This window comes from Balaenoptera acutorostrata, chromosome 14, assembly GCF_949987535.1.
Source record: "Balaenoptera acutorostrata chromosome 14, mBalAcu1.1, whole genome shotgun sequence".
NCBI lineage: Eukaryota > Metazoa > Chordata > Mammalia > Artiodactyla > Balaenopteridae > Balaenoptera > Balaenoptera acutorostrata.
In genome coordinates, this window is record NC_080077.1 from 71,043,398 (window position 1) to 71,060,079 (window position 16,682).

The 16,682-nt window shown below is 37.7% G+C and overlaps 1 protein-coding gene across 3 annotated transcripts in view; it reads left to right on the plus strand.

Annotated features, from left to right (window-relative positions):
- RARS2 (arginyl-tRNA synthetase 2, mitochondrial) overlaps nt 1-16,682 on the plus strand; it is an 84,666-nt gene that overhangs the window by 39,345 nt on the left and 28,639 nt on the right. For all 3 annotated transcript variants that reach the window (XM_007195931.2, XM_057527547.1, XM_028162297.2), the window contains 3 exons: nt 933-1,016; nt 7,946-8,043; nt 16,227-16,282. In XM_007195931.2, the coding sequence (XP_007195993.2) occupies nt 933-1,016; nt 7,946-8,043; nt 16,227-16,282 (238 nt within the window). The remainder of the gene's footprint in view (nt 1-932; nt 1,017-7,945; nt 8,044-16,226; nt 16,283-16,682) is intronic.

Below are 16,682 nucleotides of genomic sequence, written 5' to 3' on the forward strand. Positions count from 1 at the left end.
TTTAACAAACCTCTTCCATTTCTAATTTCTCTGATGGGTTCCGTATCTAAAAGAGGAATTGAAAGGATTGTGACCACGTCTAAATTGTTAGTGTAATACCTTCAGAAAAGCAGGTTTGGGGGGAAGTTTTTTTTTAAAATAAGGTTATTACATGTGACACAGAGGAGGGCATGGGCACACTGAAGAGTCCAAACAATGAAAGTCACTTTCATAGAAAAAAATGCTTAAAGAATGAATATGATAAAGGAGCTTTGGTAGCTAAGTAAATGTTTATTTGACCACAGAAATTACCCCAGATTTTTATCAGGAAGTATACCAGGAATAAAATTATCCTAATTACAAGATTTATTTCCTCCTTCTCCTGTGAGTTCTCAAAAATAAAGGCTAGTGGCTCCTCAGTGACAGCAGGTATTTCTTCAAGATTCATGGGTATCTCGGGTGCTTTGAACATCTAGTTGGTTAAAAATGTAAAGCTTATCCATTGAAGACCGAGCATTTAAATTATTTACATTTTATGTGTGGGTGTGAGTTGTTCTAGCGGATGCCTTGACAGAATGTCATGTTCTGTCACTCTCATGCAAGGCGGATGAAATAAAAAGAATTCATTGCATGTCAGGGTACATAGGGTGGGGGTAAAGTGATGCTCCCTTTTTTCCACATTAGAAAGATAATTTGAAGTGAGAGAATGGGAAAGAGGAAGAGAGAGATTTCGAATAGAGAGTAGCATTCTAGCCTGGAAAAGAAGAAAACGTGTAAATGCAAATAGAATGATGGAACTGGGGAGACGGGCTAAGGCCGAGGTCCAGACACGATGACTGTGAGAGAGGACCCACCTGCTGCCCTTGGGAGCCAATCCGATTGGGTTAGAACTACAAAGCTCATTAAGCCTATTTCATAACATGCCTGTTTTACTTGATTTGTTATCTTTTCAGCTAAAATGTGACACGGTGGTGAGTGAAATCAGCACTGGTCCAGGGACTGTAAATTTCAAAATAAACAGAGAACTATTAACAAAGGTAAGAATGGGTTATGTTGCAGCTGTTGCACCTTCACTCATTCTCTCTGCTTCAGCTACAGTGGTTTCCCTCCAGTTCTTAGAACTTACTGTGCCTCCTCTTGCCTCAGAATCTTTGCACATTCTGATCCCTCTGCCTGGAGTGCCACCCCGAGTTAAATCTGCTTATCCTACGGATCTTGATGTTCCCTAGCAGTGCCTTTCTGACCCCTTCATTCATATACGCTCATAACACTGTCTATGTCTCCTTTGCAAAACTTATTGTAGTTGCTATTTTACATCTTTTTTCTATAACTTTATTTTTTAATTAATTTTTTATTTATTTTATTCTTTTTTTTTTTTTTTTTTTTCTGGCTGTGCCACGCAGCAAGCAGGATCTTAATTCCCTGACCAAGGATCGAACCTGTGCCCCCTGCAGTGGAAGTGCAGAACTCTAACCACTGGACCGCCAGGGAATTCCCAATTTGATTAATGCCTATTGCTCTTTAAACTCTAATTTCCATTGGGGCTTATAGCATCTGTTTTTCTCACATCCCCGGTTCCTAGCGTAGTGCCAGGCATGCAGTAGGTGCGAGATAACTATTGTTAAATGAATTAATGGACTCCATATTGAATACAAGAAAGGTACTGCTGGTTTCACTCTGGTAGCCTATAATCTGTTGGAAGCATAAAATTTATATAAGAGAAACCATAAGACAGCTCTCTTAATAAAACAAATTTTTTTTAAAAAAGTGATTGATACAATAAGCATAAGAAACATCAGAGATGGTAAAACCTGGATGACCCAAGGGAGTTGGGGAAACCTCATAGAGGAATTGGGTCTCCCTTGAGTGAGCCCATGGAGGACAAGTCATCCTGGATATGAGACCATTTGTTGAGTTTTATCTCAATTGAACTTTAAAATTTATCATAATGCATGGTTTGGCCTATTAATTTAAAAAAAGAAATACACACCAGTGTTGGATTGGTCAGACTTAGTATATGCTATGGTCTTGAATTGAAAATAACTGTAAAACCAAAATTTCTAATAATATAGTTTCTTCCCAAGGTTATATAGTTTACAGACATTTACCCATCAGCACTATAATTCTTCTGAAGGAGAGTTAGTGTTTCATGCTTGTCTCTAGATCTTTGAACTTTTTTCTTTTACCTTTTTTTCACTGTTACTTCAAGACAAACTTGTTAAACCAAAATCCGTCACAAGGACAAGAAAAATTTGTTTTGAGCTTTTTAAAAAGTGTCTACAACTTGTTGGGCTCTTGATAACATTTCGTGTCAACTTAACAAACCAGTGACTCTAATGTACCATTTTTAAATAAGTAACTCTTTCTTCCAGTTGCTGTCTCAGTGTTTATGGAAGGAGAAATGGAACTTGCCACCATGCCTTCCAAAGTTTAGGCCATTTGATAGGCAATTTTACTATGGGAAAATGTGCTACGGTAGATGGAGTTTGCCTTTACAGCCAGCTTAGCTGAAAGAAATATAGTTTATATTTTGAGGCAAGGCATAGTTAATAATTTAAAATTTCAATGGCCATGAATTTTCATGCTTTATTACAATTAATTAACTAGGAGATTTTATCTGTTTAAGGATGCCCACTAGCTCACTTATTAAATATATTCCCAAATCCTTCTCAATTGACAACGCAGGGAAAGAGTTAAGGCTTTGAGGTCCAGCTACTGTCTCTCACATGGAAACCCTCCCTTCCTTGTAGCTTTGAGGATCTGGATATTAGTGTGACTTTCTTTAAAGAAACAAGCAGATTGCTTACAGTAGCCTGCTCAGTGTCACAGTAAAGATACATCCTAGAGCAGTGAACACCCATAGTCTGAAAAAGGGAGTATTGAATGTACCTGTGTTATAATTTTTTAATAATAATTCTTATCTGCTCAAAGCCTAATTTCTTCTACACCTGGCTCCATTATTTTCAGGCCTTAAACAATGTTCATTTGCATGTCTGAAGTTTTCAGATCCTATCAAGAAAATTCAACCCTTCTTAGGACCATTATAAAACTTTTTTTTTCCATGTTAAAGTTACTGAGATTCACATGGAGCCAATGATCTATGTCCAAAACTTACTCCTCAAGCAGAGAATTATGAATTTATCATTGTTTCCACATGTCCAAACTTAGCCTTGCATAAAATGTATCTGTTCATGCATTGCGATTGAATTACTAGCACTGGCAGCACCAGAGATGATTAAATGTTAGCTTAGGTTTGGATCACTAATAATAGCTTATAATGTCTTCATATAAATCATCATCAAAGGTAGGAGGCTAAAATGTGAAATTAAATGTAGTAGGAACTGCCAAATCTCTGAGACTGGATAATACATTTTTCAAAGCTAGAAGAACTTATCATTGTGAAGAACTATCACTTTGGTACCAAACTTCTACCTGGCAGTAGTCTATAGATGACTTTCAAGAGAAACTAACTTTGAATAATAGTTAATTCAGTTTATGGGGAGAAAAAAAGAGAAAATATGAGTTTAACCAAATAGGAAAAAGGCAAACAAAATCCTGTTTTTTAGGTGTGCCTTAGAAATACACAGTGGATAATACAATTTTTTATTTCACATGCACACATGCATTTTTATTTGCCAAATTCAACTGTGCATGCTCTACCAAAACTTAAGGGGAAAAAAAAGGAAGAGAGATACTGATTTAAGTGGCTCTAACTCTGCTCATTATTTCACTAATTGAGTTTATGTCAGTAGGCAGTGGATGCATTCAAGTCATGGGTAGTGTCAATTAGCTGAGCACATGGAAGGAATGAATGATTAATCACTTTGACTAAGGAACTGACCAATCAAGTAGTGGTAGCTTCCTTAGAAGTTCTTTTGAGAGCCGTCAAGAAATGCTGACCAGGGACTTCCCTGGTGGCGCAGTGGTTAAGAATCCGCCTGCCAATGCAGGGGACATGGGTTCGAGCCCTGGTCCCAGAAGATCCCACATGCCGTGGAGCAGCTAAGCCGATGCACCACAACTACTGAGCCTGTGCTCTAGAGCCTGTGAGCCACAACTACTGAGCCTGTGTCCTGCAACCACTGAAGCCCACATGACCTAGAGCCTGTGCTCCACAACAAGAGAAGCTACCGCAATGAGAAGCCCGTGCACCGCAACAAAGAGTAGCCCCCGCTCGCCGCAACTGGAGAAAACCCATGCACAGCAATGAAGACCCAACGCAGCCAAAGATAAATATATAAAATAAATTTTAAAAATATATATTGACCAATAAAGAATTAGATAAAATGACAAAATCATCCACAGAAAATATAATGGTGGTGGATAAACAGAAAGCACCTGCCAATTGGAATATTCGTTAATTTGCTAAAGCATTCCAAAAAGTGAAACCTTTGAAAGATTTAATTTCTGGTTATAGATTCTTTATGTACCTACATTTACATTACTGAGTACCTCTTAACTTTAAACATACATACTGGTGAATAGATGGGCCTCTAACTTACTCTATTAAAATATCAGAGAACTTTACTAGCTCACTGACATTCTTCTTTGTGCCCACTAATTCAATAAACTTCCTGCTTATTATTTGCCAGGGACTGTATTACTGAAATCTAAAGACAAAATGGCATGTATCTTGTCCTCAAGGAGCTTATGATCTAAAAAAGCAAAGCATAAAAAATATCACAGTGTAATGTGTGATGGGTAGACAGTGGGATGAATTATATAATGAGGGCATGTGTAAGATGCAATCCTAGTGTAAAGAAAGGTATATGTAAATTTTTTTCCCCCACTCCCTCATAGTAAATCTATCAGGAGACAGGAGGTAACCTTGAATTGGGATGAAGATAAAGAATATACTTGGGAGATACAAGGGCAGACATTCCAGGCAGAGGGGACAGTTTGGGACAGAGTACAGTCAAAAACATGGCATTGTCTGGAAATCGGGAGGTGATTGAGGATGATTTGCACATAGGATGGTATGGGGGAGGATATGAAATTACACAGTATGAAGGACCTTATAACATGCTAAGAGTTTCAGCTTTTTCCTCTGTCATTATTTTCCATGGTGTGTTACGTGTACCACAGGTGGCACACATGATTTTTTGGTATTTCTTACACTTACGAAATTTATTGCATTTTAATAGTTATATACATCAAAAAAAACTAACACTTCTAACTTGTGATTTTTATGGATATTACAAAGTGCCTTTCAACAAATCAATTTCCTCAAAATTAAAAGTAAAAATGATATGCATGTAAAGTAAAAAACCAGAAACTGGTAAAATCTCTTAAGTGGTAGGGAATCATTGAAGGCTTTAAACAGAACATAGACCTGATTAAATATGTATATTATATAAGAAGATAGGTGCTATTGTTTTGTTGTAGTTGTTTTTGTAGCAGTGTAGCTGACGGATGATGACGGTCTAAACCAGGGCAGAGGGGAAAATTATAATATTTAGGAGACAGCATGAGCAGGGCTTGGTGATTAACAGGTGATTGGTTCTGGAGGTTGAGGGAAAAGGGTAGATCTTAGGAACTCCTCCTAGGTTTCTGACTTGGTTAGCTGGGGGGTTCAGAGTGAAATTCATGGAAATGAAGAACGTTGAAGGAAGAGGAGTATATTCTGTTTGAAGTGCCTGAGAGAGATGTTCAATCCTGAGTTGACTATATCATTCTAGCACAAGATTCTGGTAGGTAAGTAGTAAAGTCTTAGGACTTTACACCTAGGAGAAGCATAAAGTAAGGAGCTAGAAGCAAGAAAGGAGCACAGGGTAGGGAGTGGGGGCAGGCAGTGGAAGACGGGTCTGCAAAGGAAATAAAGGAAAGCAAAATTCAGTAGAATGATGTCACTACAACCAAGGAAGCAGGGTAGTTGCAAGGAGAAGGGAGTAGTAATCAGCTAAAATGATGCTTGAAAAGGAGTTACCCTGGGGGAAAGCAGGAAGGGACCAGGATTAGGGAAGATGAACAAAAGGGACTCTAGACTTTAGCCTTATCTTAATTTGTTTAATTTTTTAATTTTATGAGAAGAATGTATTCATAAAAGTAATGTATTAAATACAATTAAAGTGTTCAATTGGGTATGGCATTTAGAATACTGATTTTGAGAGCACTTGCAGTGAAATGGTAGAGAAAAAAGCTAGCTAGTTAGCAGGTAGGTCGAATTGTCAGTGAATGGTTTGGAAGTGGAGCATGTAAGATAGTCTTTTATTAAAGTTGCTTTTTTTTGTTTATGCCAGCGAAATCAATGAACCAAGGGTCATTTGTTAAAGAGAATTCTAACTTACCGCTATTACCTTTTGTGGAGTCTGCCATCTGTAACATAAAAAGGGATAGAAAGTCAAAAGGATGGGTAGGCCTTAACCTTTGAATAATCTGAGTATGAATTGCCTCTCACTTACATTTACCTTCCCACTTGCAATCTTCTTGTGGCCCATGTTCTTGGAGTAACAAACATTTAATGGGTCCCTCATGTAGGACAGGCACTGTTGTACTTAATGTCTGTATATTAGTCCTTTCTCTGTATGTCCTAATGCACAGTGTCAGTGAAGAGAATATTATTTTCTCTTTGTCCTTGGTCAAATACACACTTAGTTCTTGCATCTATTAAATGGGAAGTTTTGCGCATTTTAATGTTGTGAGGCTTAAAGATAAGAAAGAAGCATCTAGACTTGAGCCTGGCACTCTTATAGATGCTTCTTAAAAGTGTTGCTTTGTTGCCTCCCACTACCTTCTCTGCCCTTTCCATTAAGTGACTGTCTTTTTTTTTTTAAATTATTTATTTATGTATTTGGTTGTGTTGAGTCTTCGTTGCTGTATGCAGGCTTTCTCTAGTTGCGTTGTTGCAGTGCGTGAGCTTCTCATTGTAGTGGCTTCTCTTGTTGCAGAGCACGGGCTTCAGGCGCACGGGCTCAGTAGTTGTGACACACGGGCTTAGTTGCTCCGCAGTATGTGGGATCTTCCTGGACTAGGGATCAAACCCATGTCCCCTGAACTGGCAGGTGGATTCTTAACCACTGCACCACCAGGGAAGTCCCAAAGTGACTGTCTTATCCAGCTCTTATGATAGTAGAATTCTTCATGTCATAAACTACATTTTTAGGACTTCAAATACTGTGTGTGAAGCAAAAATCAGTATGAGTAAATAAAAATCTATCAGTAATTTCAAAATCCTACAGTAAAAAGTAAATACATGAATAAATGCATCATCACTGTTAGCAAAAAATAAAGTATGAATTTTGTGAACCATACAGTAATTCTATGTTAATAACTAAAAATTAACCTGGAATATGTTTTGGCAGTTTCTGTGATACCTCCTTGTTTTTTACTTATGTAGCCAAGAGGAACTTAAATTATAATTTTTTATTTATTTTCTACCATTACTGTGATCATTAGTATCACAAAAGTAGCAGCACCATGCAGAGTTAACACATAAGCTGTGGAGTGAGCAAAGTTTTTGCAGTATGACCTTGGGAAAGTTACTTAACCAGTCTGAGCTTGTGTTTCCTCGTTTGTAAAAATATACTCATCTCTTAGGGTTGTTGTGAGAATTAATACATATAATACATATAAAATGTTTAGTACAGTGCCTGGCACGTAATATGCATTTGATAAATATTAGATGCTGCTTCTGGTTTTGTTGTTTCTATTTGCTGTGGGACTTTTGGCAATTACCTCTCTAAACTTCAGTTTCTTCATCTGTAAAGTATCTACATCATTGGCTACTATAAGGATGAATAGACATGATGTATAAAAGGGCACAGAGGCCCTGTAGATGTTAACCTGTGTTATGACTGCTCTGACTAGCATTAGCGATAGAAGAAGGTGGTACTGCTAACAATACTATAAAATTCTCAGTTCCATAAATTAGAATGAGCAAATTAGCAATAGTTAGTTCTCAGTAACAAAGTAATTAAGAAAATTGCAAATTTTTTCTTCATTAAATCCCATACCTTTTACTTTTCAGACAGTACTACAAGAAGTGATTGAAGATGGCTCAAAATATGGATTAAAAAGTGAACTGTTTTCTGGCCTTCCCCAGAAGAAGATCGTGGTTGAATTCAGGTGAGTGCCTACCCATCATACGTGTTGGTTAATCAACTGGCTGGGCAGGTGAGTGTTTTACTGTTATCATCTGGTATCTCACAGAATTACACATGGAAAAATTAAAAATCAGTTAGATTATATTATTTCCTTAAAATCACAGTGAGTTGATCATTGAACCATGAATAAAAATTTTGGACTTTAATCAAAGTACCTAGTGATTGTTATGTTTTTCTTTTTTAATTATGTATTAACTATTTTGTGGTTTTTTTTTTTTTTTGGAAGATCTAGTTCTTCCTTTTAGTAGACTCCTAAAGCACAGATAATGGTTACTATCATATTAAGAATTTCAGAGTAATGTGATTATCAGAGAACAAGCTTTGTTGTGTTTGTAATATATGTATATATATTTTTAGCTTTATTGAGGCAGAATTGACAAATAAAATTGTAAGATAAAGTGTACAGCATGATGATTTGATATATGTGTACATTGTGAGAGGATTTCCCCCTTTGAATTAGTAAATATATCTATCACCTCACATATTTTCTTTTTTTGTGTATGTGTGTGAGAACATTTGTTCTACTTGCTTAGCAAATTTCAGTTATACAATACAGTGTTGTCAACCATAGTCAACATGTTATACATTAGGTCCTCAGAACTTACTTGTCTTATAGCTGAAAGTTTGTACCCTTTTACCAACCTCTCCCTATTTCCCCCAGCCTCCAGCCCCTGAAAACCACTTCTCCAGTCTCTGTTTCTGGGAGTTTGACTTTTTAGTCTTTAGATCCCACATATAAGTGATACCATGCAGTATTTGTCTTTCTCTGTCTGGCTCATTTTACTTAGCATAATGCCCTACAGTTTCATCCATGTTGTTGCAAATGACAGAATTTCCTTCATTTTTAAGGCTGAATAATATTCCATTATGTATACATACCACATTTTCTTTATCCATTCATCTACTGATGGACACCTAGGTTGTTTCCATACCTTGGCTATTGTGAATAATGCTGCAGTGAACATGAGAGTACAGATTTCTCTTCAAGATAATTTGTTTCCTTTAGATATATACCCAGAAGTGGGATTGCTGGATCATGGAAAAGATTGTTTTTAAATTACTGGTTTTTATACTCAAATTATCCCAGATTAGGCTCCTTTATTCTCTTTGCATGTCCCCTTAAGCCTTGCTGTACGTTTCTTTTTGGTATAAGATGTTCCAATCTTACTCAGACCTGGAATTGTCCATTTCCCCCAAGAAATCCTGGTTCCTTTTTGTGAGGAAGGTATTTAGAAGACAAGTTCTGGGCTGTAGGAGTGCTTATTACTACTGGAACTCAATTTTTACTGATGTTACCAGTTCAAATCCAACATCACAAGGTCCATTACATGTAATGCGTATTATTTAAAATTACCAGAGAAATAGCCTGACATTTTAATGTGCCTCTAAATAGTCTTCATGATAACTTTCTTATATGCCATCAATAAAACCATCTAATCTATGAATTGTTTTTAGGTAACCAAAATAGAAAAGGGATCACTTTCAGGGTACAGCTGACAGGATGACAGCTCTTGAACATTATTAGAGATATTGTATTTGCCTTCCTAAAAGCCAAGGAAGAGCTTCGATGAGCTGCTTTCCCACTTAGAAAGATAGAACTTTCTAGAGCCTCTGTCTTAAGTATATGTTTTTGTGGAAGATTTTTAAAAATTGACATGGCAAATATTTCAAGTTTTCTAACTCATCATTATAATTTATGATGATAACTTAGTTAAACTTAGTTATGATTAGTACCTGGAGTAATCAGAGGTGAATGGGTTTCATGGATTCCGCATTTGTACTGTCTCTGCCACTCAGTCATGTTCTTAGAAAAAGCAGGCCCTCTAAGACTGGGTAAACTCATCTGTTTATGATAAGGACTGATTGTTGAGTAAGCTAACCTTTTTATAGAGCAGATATATGTTATGAATAAATCTTACGCTACTGCTGTGCTCCAATCAAGATATTTAAAGTTTAGTGTAAACGTTGTTGCATCAAAAGAACAGAGAGGGACTTCTGCAGTCATCCTCACCCCAAAGAGGAACTACACTAAGGCCATCCCCCAAGAAAAGTTGCCATCATTTCAGTCATCTCTTGCATAACAAGCCACTACAAAACTTGATACAGGGATTGGCAAACTTTAGCCCATGGGCAAAATCCAGCCTGCCATGTTTTTGTAAATAAAGTTTTATTGGAATACAGGCTTGCACATTCATTTACATATTGTCACAGTGGCTACTTTCATACTCTAATGGCAGTTGAGTTCAGTAGAGTTGAATAATTGAGATAGAGACCAGATGGCCTAAAATATTTGCTATCTGGCTCTTTAAGAAAAAGTTTGCCACACTCCTGATTAGTGTCTTAAAACAACAACCACTTTAACGTTCATGACTCTGTAGACCAGGAAAACAGGGAGGACATAGCCTAATGATTCTTTTACTTGCCTGTGGTCACTTATGCAACTCTGGTCATCTAGACATTATACTAGGACTAGAAATCCGGGTGGCTCATTTACTTGTCTGGCATCTCACCTGAGGGCCGGCCAGGCGTCTCTCTCTCTGCATTCTCCAGCAGAATAGCCAGACCTCTTTACAAAGGTGCTCAGGGCTCCAAGGTAGTAAAATATCTGGTTTTGTAACAGGCACATCATCACTTCTGTCACTGTCAGCTGGTCAAAGCAAGTCACGAGATCATCCCTGATTCAGAGCAGGGGAGTAGATTACACCTCTTAACGGAGAGTGGCAAAGAGTTTGTAGCCACCTTTAATTCTTTTCATTCATGTCTTTACAGTGATGCAGGACACATACCCTTCTCTGGGGAGGTACTTCAGTACTTGTACACTCCTTGCTCTTACCTAACCAACAGCAAAGGAAAATCAGTAGGAAAGAAGAATAATATCTGTTACTACCCATTCACCCTTGAAATAGTGCCATCACAAGTTTCTTGAAACACGAAAACATGAAAAGTTGCCACCAGTGCTCACTTTTAATGCCTTCTTCTCAACGTTCACTTCCCCTTCACCATCCCTTCTCCCCAGCCAAGCTCAAAATACCAAGACCTTAGTCTTTCTTACTCACTGATTCTTTGGCTTTTCTCCAAAGTTTGTGTTTCCCATATAATGCTCTTTTTTGTTTATGCTTATGTCTAAAAATAACATGTTCTATTTGAGTTGTAGTCTATAGGCTTTTTGAATGGCAGTTTATTTGCTTATAGATTTGCCTCTCTCAACTTTTTTCTAAAGCAGTTAAGGAAGGCTGGAACTTAAACGAGCATCTGAATGCTGATGAAAACAAAGTCCATTTCCCAGCAGCCATCTTTGCTCTCTGTTATTTTCCATCTGGCATTGCTGTGGGACCATAGCTGCTTTCTCCCTTAGAAGTTTTCCAGTTGCTGTGGCGCTTATCATTGTGGTTTCAAAGTAGAGACAAACAGGTAGAGGAGAGGGTAAAAATTGATAGAAAACATTATTATTGAATTTGTCCTGAAAATGAGAGAGGTGGGAGGAGAGAATTTCTTTAACTACAGAGTTTCTTTAATATACCAGGCAACTTTCCCCTCAAAGCAAGAGATAGAATCACTGTGTTCAAGAAACTTACCCCTTAAATTGAGATGATGATGGTGATGATAGGTCAAGGAACTTGCTCATAGTCACAGAGCTGATTCTGAATCCTGTATCCTTAACCTTTCCTGCCTCCCTGATATATTGATATATGGTTGGTTTCCCTATATTTTGTCTGATCCAGGAGCAGTGTGATAAAGTGCCAGCGTAGATGACTGTCCCCCCTGGGCTTGGGCTCTACCTGGTAGGTAGAGTAAGAATTGAAGCTAACTACTGTTGCCTCTCTCCTCTCTGCAGAGTCAGCCTTTCCTATTTTGTTCCAATCAAATCTGCAGGAGCACAGCCAGCAGTGGTAGCCTTTCCTCTTCTTTCGTCAACACAGTCTTCCCCACTCCCTGCTGTTCCCCAGTGTGAAGTGTTCTCACAAAACAACTTGAGGACCTCTGGTAATATGGAAGTCCAGCAGATCAGGGTACCAGTTTTCACTTAGTAACTGATTCAGTCATCTTAGATGGGACAGTTTATCTCTCTAGTCTCTTTTCTTGTATGGAAAATAAGAGTAATATTATCTCTTTTCTTACAAGATTGAGGAAATTACATGAAAGAATTTTTTTTTAATTTTCAGTAAAGTGTCCAAATTGTATTCATAGTAGTTACTTTGATTGCCAAAGGAATTGAATTTGTATTTTCCATATCATTGTATTCCCTTCTGAGCAGGAATGTGGTGCCAGAGAATGGCAAATTGATGATTTCAAGGGAGGTTTTGTGAAGCCCTAGATAGACTCAGTTCTTCTAATTCTAAAGAAAAAGTACAAAAGCTGTGGCCAACAGGCACATGAAAAGATGCTCAACATGGGGGACTTCCCTGATGGCACAGCAGTTAAGAACTGCCTGCCAATTTAGGGAACACGGGTTCGAGCCCTGGTCCTGGAAGATCCCTCATGCCACGGAGCAACTAAGCCCGTGCGCCACAACTACTGAGCCTGCGCTCTAGAGTCCGTGAGCCACAGCTACTGAGCCTGAGAGCCACAACTACTGAAGCCCACATGCCTAGAACCCGTGCTCTGCAACAAGAGAAGCCACCACAATGAGAAGCCCGCGCACAGCAATGAAGAGTAGCCCCCACTTGCCGCAACTAGAGAAAGCCCGTGCACAGCAATGAAGACCCAATGCAGCCATAAATAAATAAATAAATTTATTTAAAAAACAAAAAATAAGATGCTCAACATGGCTAGTCATCAGAGAAATGCAAATCAAAACCACAATGAGATACCACCTCACACCTCAGAATGGGTATCATCAAAAAGACCACAAATAACAAATGTTGGCAAAAATGTGAGAAAAGGGAAACCTCGTGCACTGTTGGTGAGAATGTAAATTGATGCAGCCACTGTGGAAAACAGTATGGAGATTCCTCAAAAAACTAAAAATGGAGCTACCATGTGGTCCAGCAATATCACTCCTGGGTATACATCTGAAGAAAATGAAAACACTAATTCAAAAAGATACATGCACCCCAATGTTCATAGCAGTGTTATTTACAGTAGGCAAGATATGGAAGCAGCCTAAGTATTATCAACAGATGACTGGATAAAGAAGACACGTGTGTGTGCAGACACACACACACACAATGGAATAGTACTCAGCCATAAAAAAGAATGAAATTTTGCCATTTACAGCAACATGGATGGACTTGGAGGGCATTGTGCTAAGTGAAATAAGTCAGACAGAAAAAGACAAATACTGTATGTTATTATTTATATGTGGAACCTAAAAAATAGACTAATGAATATAACAAAAAAGTAACAGACTCACAGATATAGAGCACAAACTTGTGGTTACCAGTGGGGAGAGGGAAGTAGGGAGGGGCAAGGTAGAGGTAGACATACAAACTACTATGTATAAAATAAGCTACAAGGATATATTGTACAGCACAGGGACTATAGCCAACATTTTTATAATAACTATAAATGGAGTATAATCTTTAAAAGTTGTGATTCACTGTTGTATGCCTGGAACTTATATAATGTAAATCAACTATACTCATTTTTTTAAAACAATGCAAAAGCTATGTGAAAGCTTTTTTATTATTAGACAGATAATATAAATACCTAGTTTTTAAAAATTCAAAGATTACAAAAGGGTATTCAGTGAGAAGGATGTGTACTCCCTAACCTAGTTTCCCAGTTCTCTCCATATGGGCATTCACCAATACCAGTTTCTTGGTTACCCACCTAGAGATATTCTGTGCATTTGTAAACAAATCACACACATTATTTGCTGTTCTTCTCCTTGCTTTTTTCATTAAACAATGTAGCTTACATTCCTTTAATATCAGTACATCCAGGGCTGGCTTATTTTTATTATTTCATAGTATTCTGTTGTCTGGAGATTTTTTTTTTTAATCAGCTTTATTGAGGTATAATTACATACAGTACAATACAGTTCACCATATTTCAACATGTAATTTGATGAGTTTTGTCAAAGATGTCCAGGTCTCATCACCACCACTACGATTAGGAGATATAACAGTTTCTCTGTCATTTTTTTTTTTTAACCTTCATCTGTATTACTCTCTTTTATTCTGCTTACTTTGGATTTGGTTTGAGCCTCCCTTTCTAGTTTCTTACAGGAGAGCTTTAGGTCATTGATTTGAAACCTTTCTTCTTTTCTAATATAAACATTTCATGGTATAGATTGTTCTGCTTTAGCTGCATATCACGAATTTGCTAGTAAGGCAGTCCTAAGGGTCACCCTGTTGGCTGACGTTCCTCATAGGGATCACAGTCCTTCACTGTCCTGTTGTTTAGTTTCGTAAAACCAGTGTTGTATATATCTTTCTTGTTTCCTGGTTGTTTTAACCCTATTGAAGAACATTTGCTTTCTTTCTAAATAATGATTAAATGAATATCCTCATAGTTTCATGACTTCACAATTGTGCACAGGTATCTGTAGGATCAAGTTTTTAAATTGTAATACCCTTAAAAGGGTAAATATTGATAACAATGCTTTGGAGACAGACCAAAATTAAGCTCTGTTTTTACCACTTTTTTTTTTAATATAAATTTATTTATTTATTTTATTTCTGGTGCATTGGGTCTTCTTCGCTGCACACGGGCTTTCTCTAGTTGCGGCCAGTGGGAGCTACTCTTCATTGCAGTGCGCAGGCTTCTCATTGCGGTGGCTTCTCTTGTTGCGGAGCATGGGCTGTAGGCTCCTTGGCTTCAGTAGTTGTGGCGCGCGGCCTCAAGAGCTCAGGCTCAGTAGTTGCGGCGCACGGGCTTAGTTGCTCCGCGGCATGTGGGGTCTTCCTGGACCAGGGCTTGAACCCGTGTCCCCTGAATTGGCAGGCGGTTTCTTAACCACTGTGGGAAGTCCCTTTACCAATTTTAACCAGCTGTGTTCTAGTTAATATATCTTTTTTTAATATTGAAAAACTTATGAAATTTTCAAACATACACAAAATAGAGGAAAGGTATGTTAAGTCCCATAGGCTCATCACCCAGGTTCAAGAGTCCTCAAGATATTGCCAAATTTGCTTCATTATCTTTTTTCCTTTTTGTATCTCAAGTCCCTCATCACAAATAAAAGATGAGAGTACCTTACATCACAGCTCTTCTGAGCATTAAGTGAATTAATGCATGTAAAGTGTGTCACACTGTGCCTGTCAGATAGTGAGTGTGCTCTAGAAGCATTTGCTATTGTTAAATTATTGATTACAACGTCTCAACCACCAAGAGTAATAAATGTGTTGCTTGAGAATTTGGAGTGGTAAATCCTATTTCTGGTTATCCTGGGAAGCTTTATATATAAATATTTCTATATTTTTGTTTTAATTTCTGATACAATAAATATTGATAGATATTACTCATATAAGCAAAATTTCTTTGGGGTCCCCAATAATTTTTAAGGAGTTAAAGAATTGAGAAGTAGTGCACTAAACTTAATTTCTAATAATGTACATTGTTTGTATCAAAACATATGTCTGAATTTCCTCATCTTTTTATCAGTCCTCAAATGTATCTGCTTCCTAAGTGTGCCACTTCTGTGTATGTTATGTGACTACCTCAAGAGTCACAGGATCGGGCTTCCCTGGTGGTGCAGTGGTTGAGAATCCGCCTGCCAATGCAGGGGACACAGGTTCGAGCCCAGGTGTGGGAAGATCCCACATGCCGCATAGCAGCTGGGCCCGTGAGCCACAACTGCTGAGCCTGCGTGTCTGGAGCCTGTGCTCCGCAACAGGAGAGGCCGCGATAGTGAGAGGCCCGCGCACCGCGATGAAGGGTGGTCCCCACTTGCCGCAACTAGAGAAAGCCCTCGCACAGAAACGAAGACCCAACACAGCCAAAAATAAATAAATAAATTTACAAAAGAAAAGATGACTACTATCTTTAAAAAAAAGAGTCACAGGATCAATTTCACTAAGGATGGTTCTTTCTGAGGTCTAATTTATCTTTGCTCTAAATGTCTAATCTTTAACTATCTTTGCCCTAAATTACCAAAGGCTGTAGTCCACAATTGTATTAAACTATGGAGCTATAACCTAGTTCATTTTAGAACTCTTGTTCTTAGAACAGAAAAAATAAACTTTTGCAATTATCTTGCAGTTCACCTAATGTTGCCAAAAAATTTCATGTTGGACATTTGCGTTCTACCATCATAGGTAAGTGTCATTAGTTTCACAGAAAATACTGAGCATGCCTTTCGGGGCTGTATTTGGTAATACAGTCTAATGGTTTAAGGCTTAAGTAACAAAAGGGTAAAAAACAAAGAAGTTGAAATTTATATGAGCTTAATGCTAATTAAATATGACCCAAAAAATGGAAAAAATTGGTTTAGAAATGGCAAAAAGAATTTGTTTCAAAACCAAAAGATTAACTCAGAAACCAGGTTTAACTGGTATGTATGTTTTGATTTTAACTTGTTAAAAATACGTGTGCATATGAAGAAGGACTGAAAGATGCCAAAATGAAAATAGTTATATGGGATTGATAGTCATCCTCCCAATTTTTTTGTTCATATTTGTTTTATAAAAGAAACTCAGTCTCAGTCATGTGAGTACT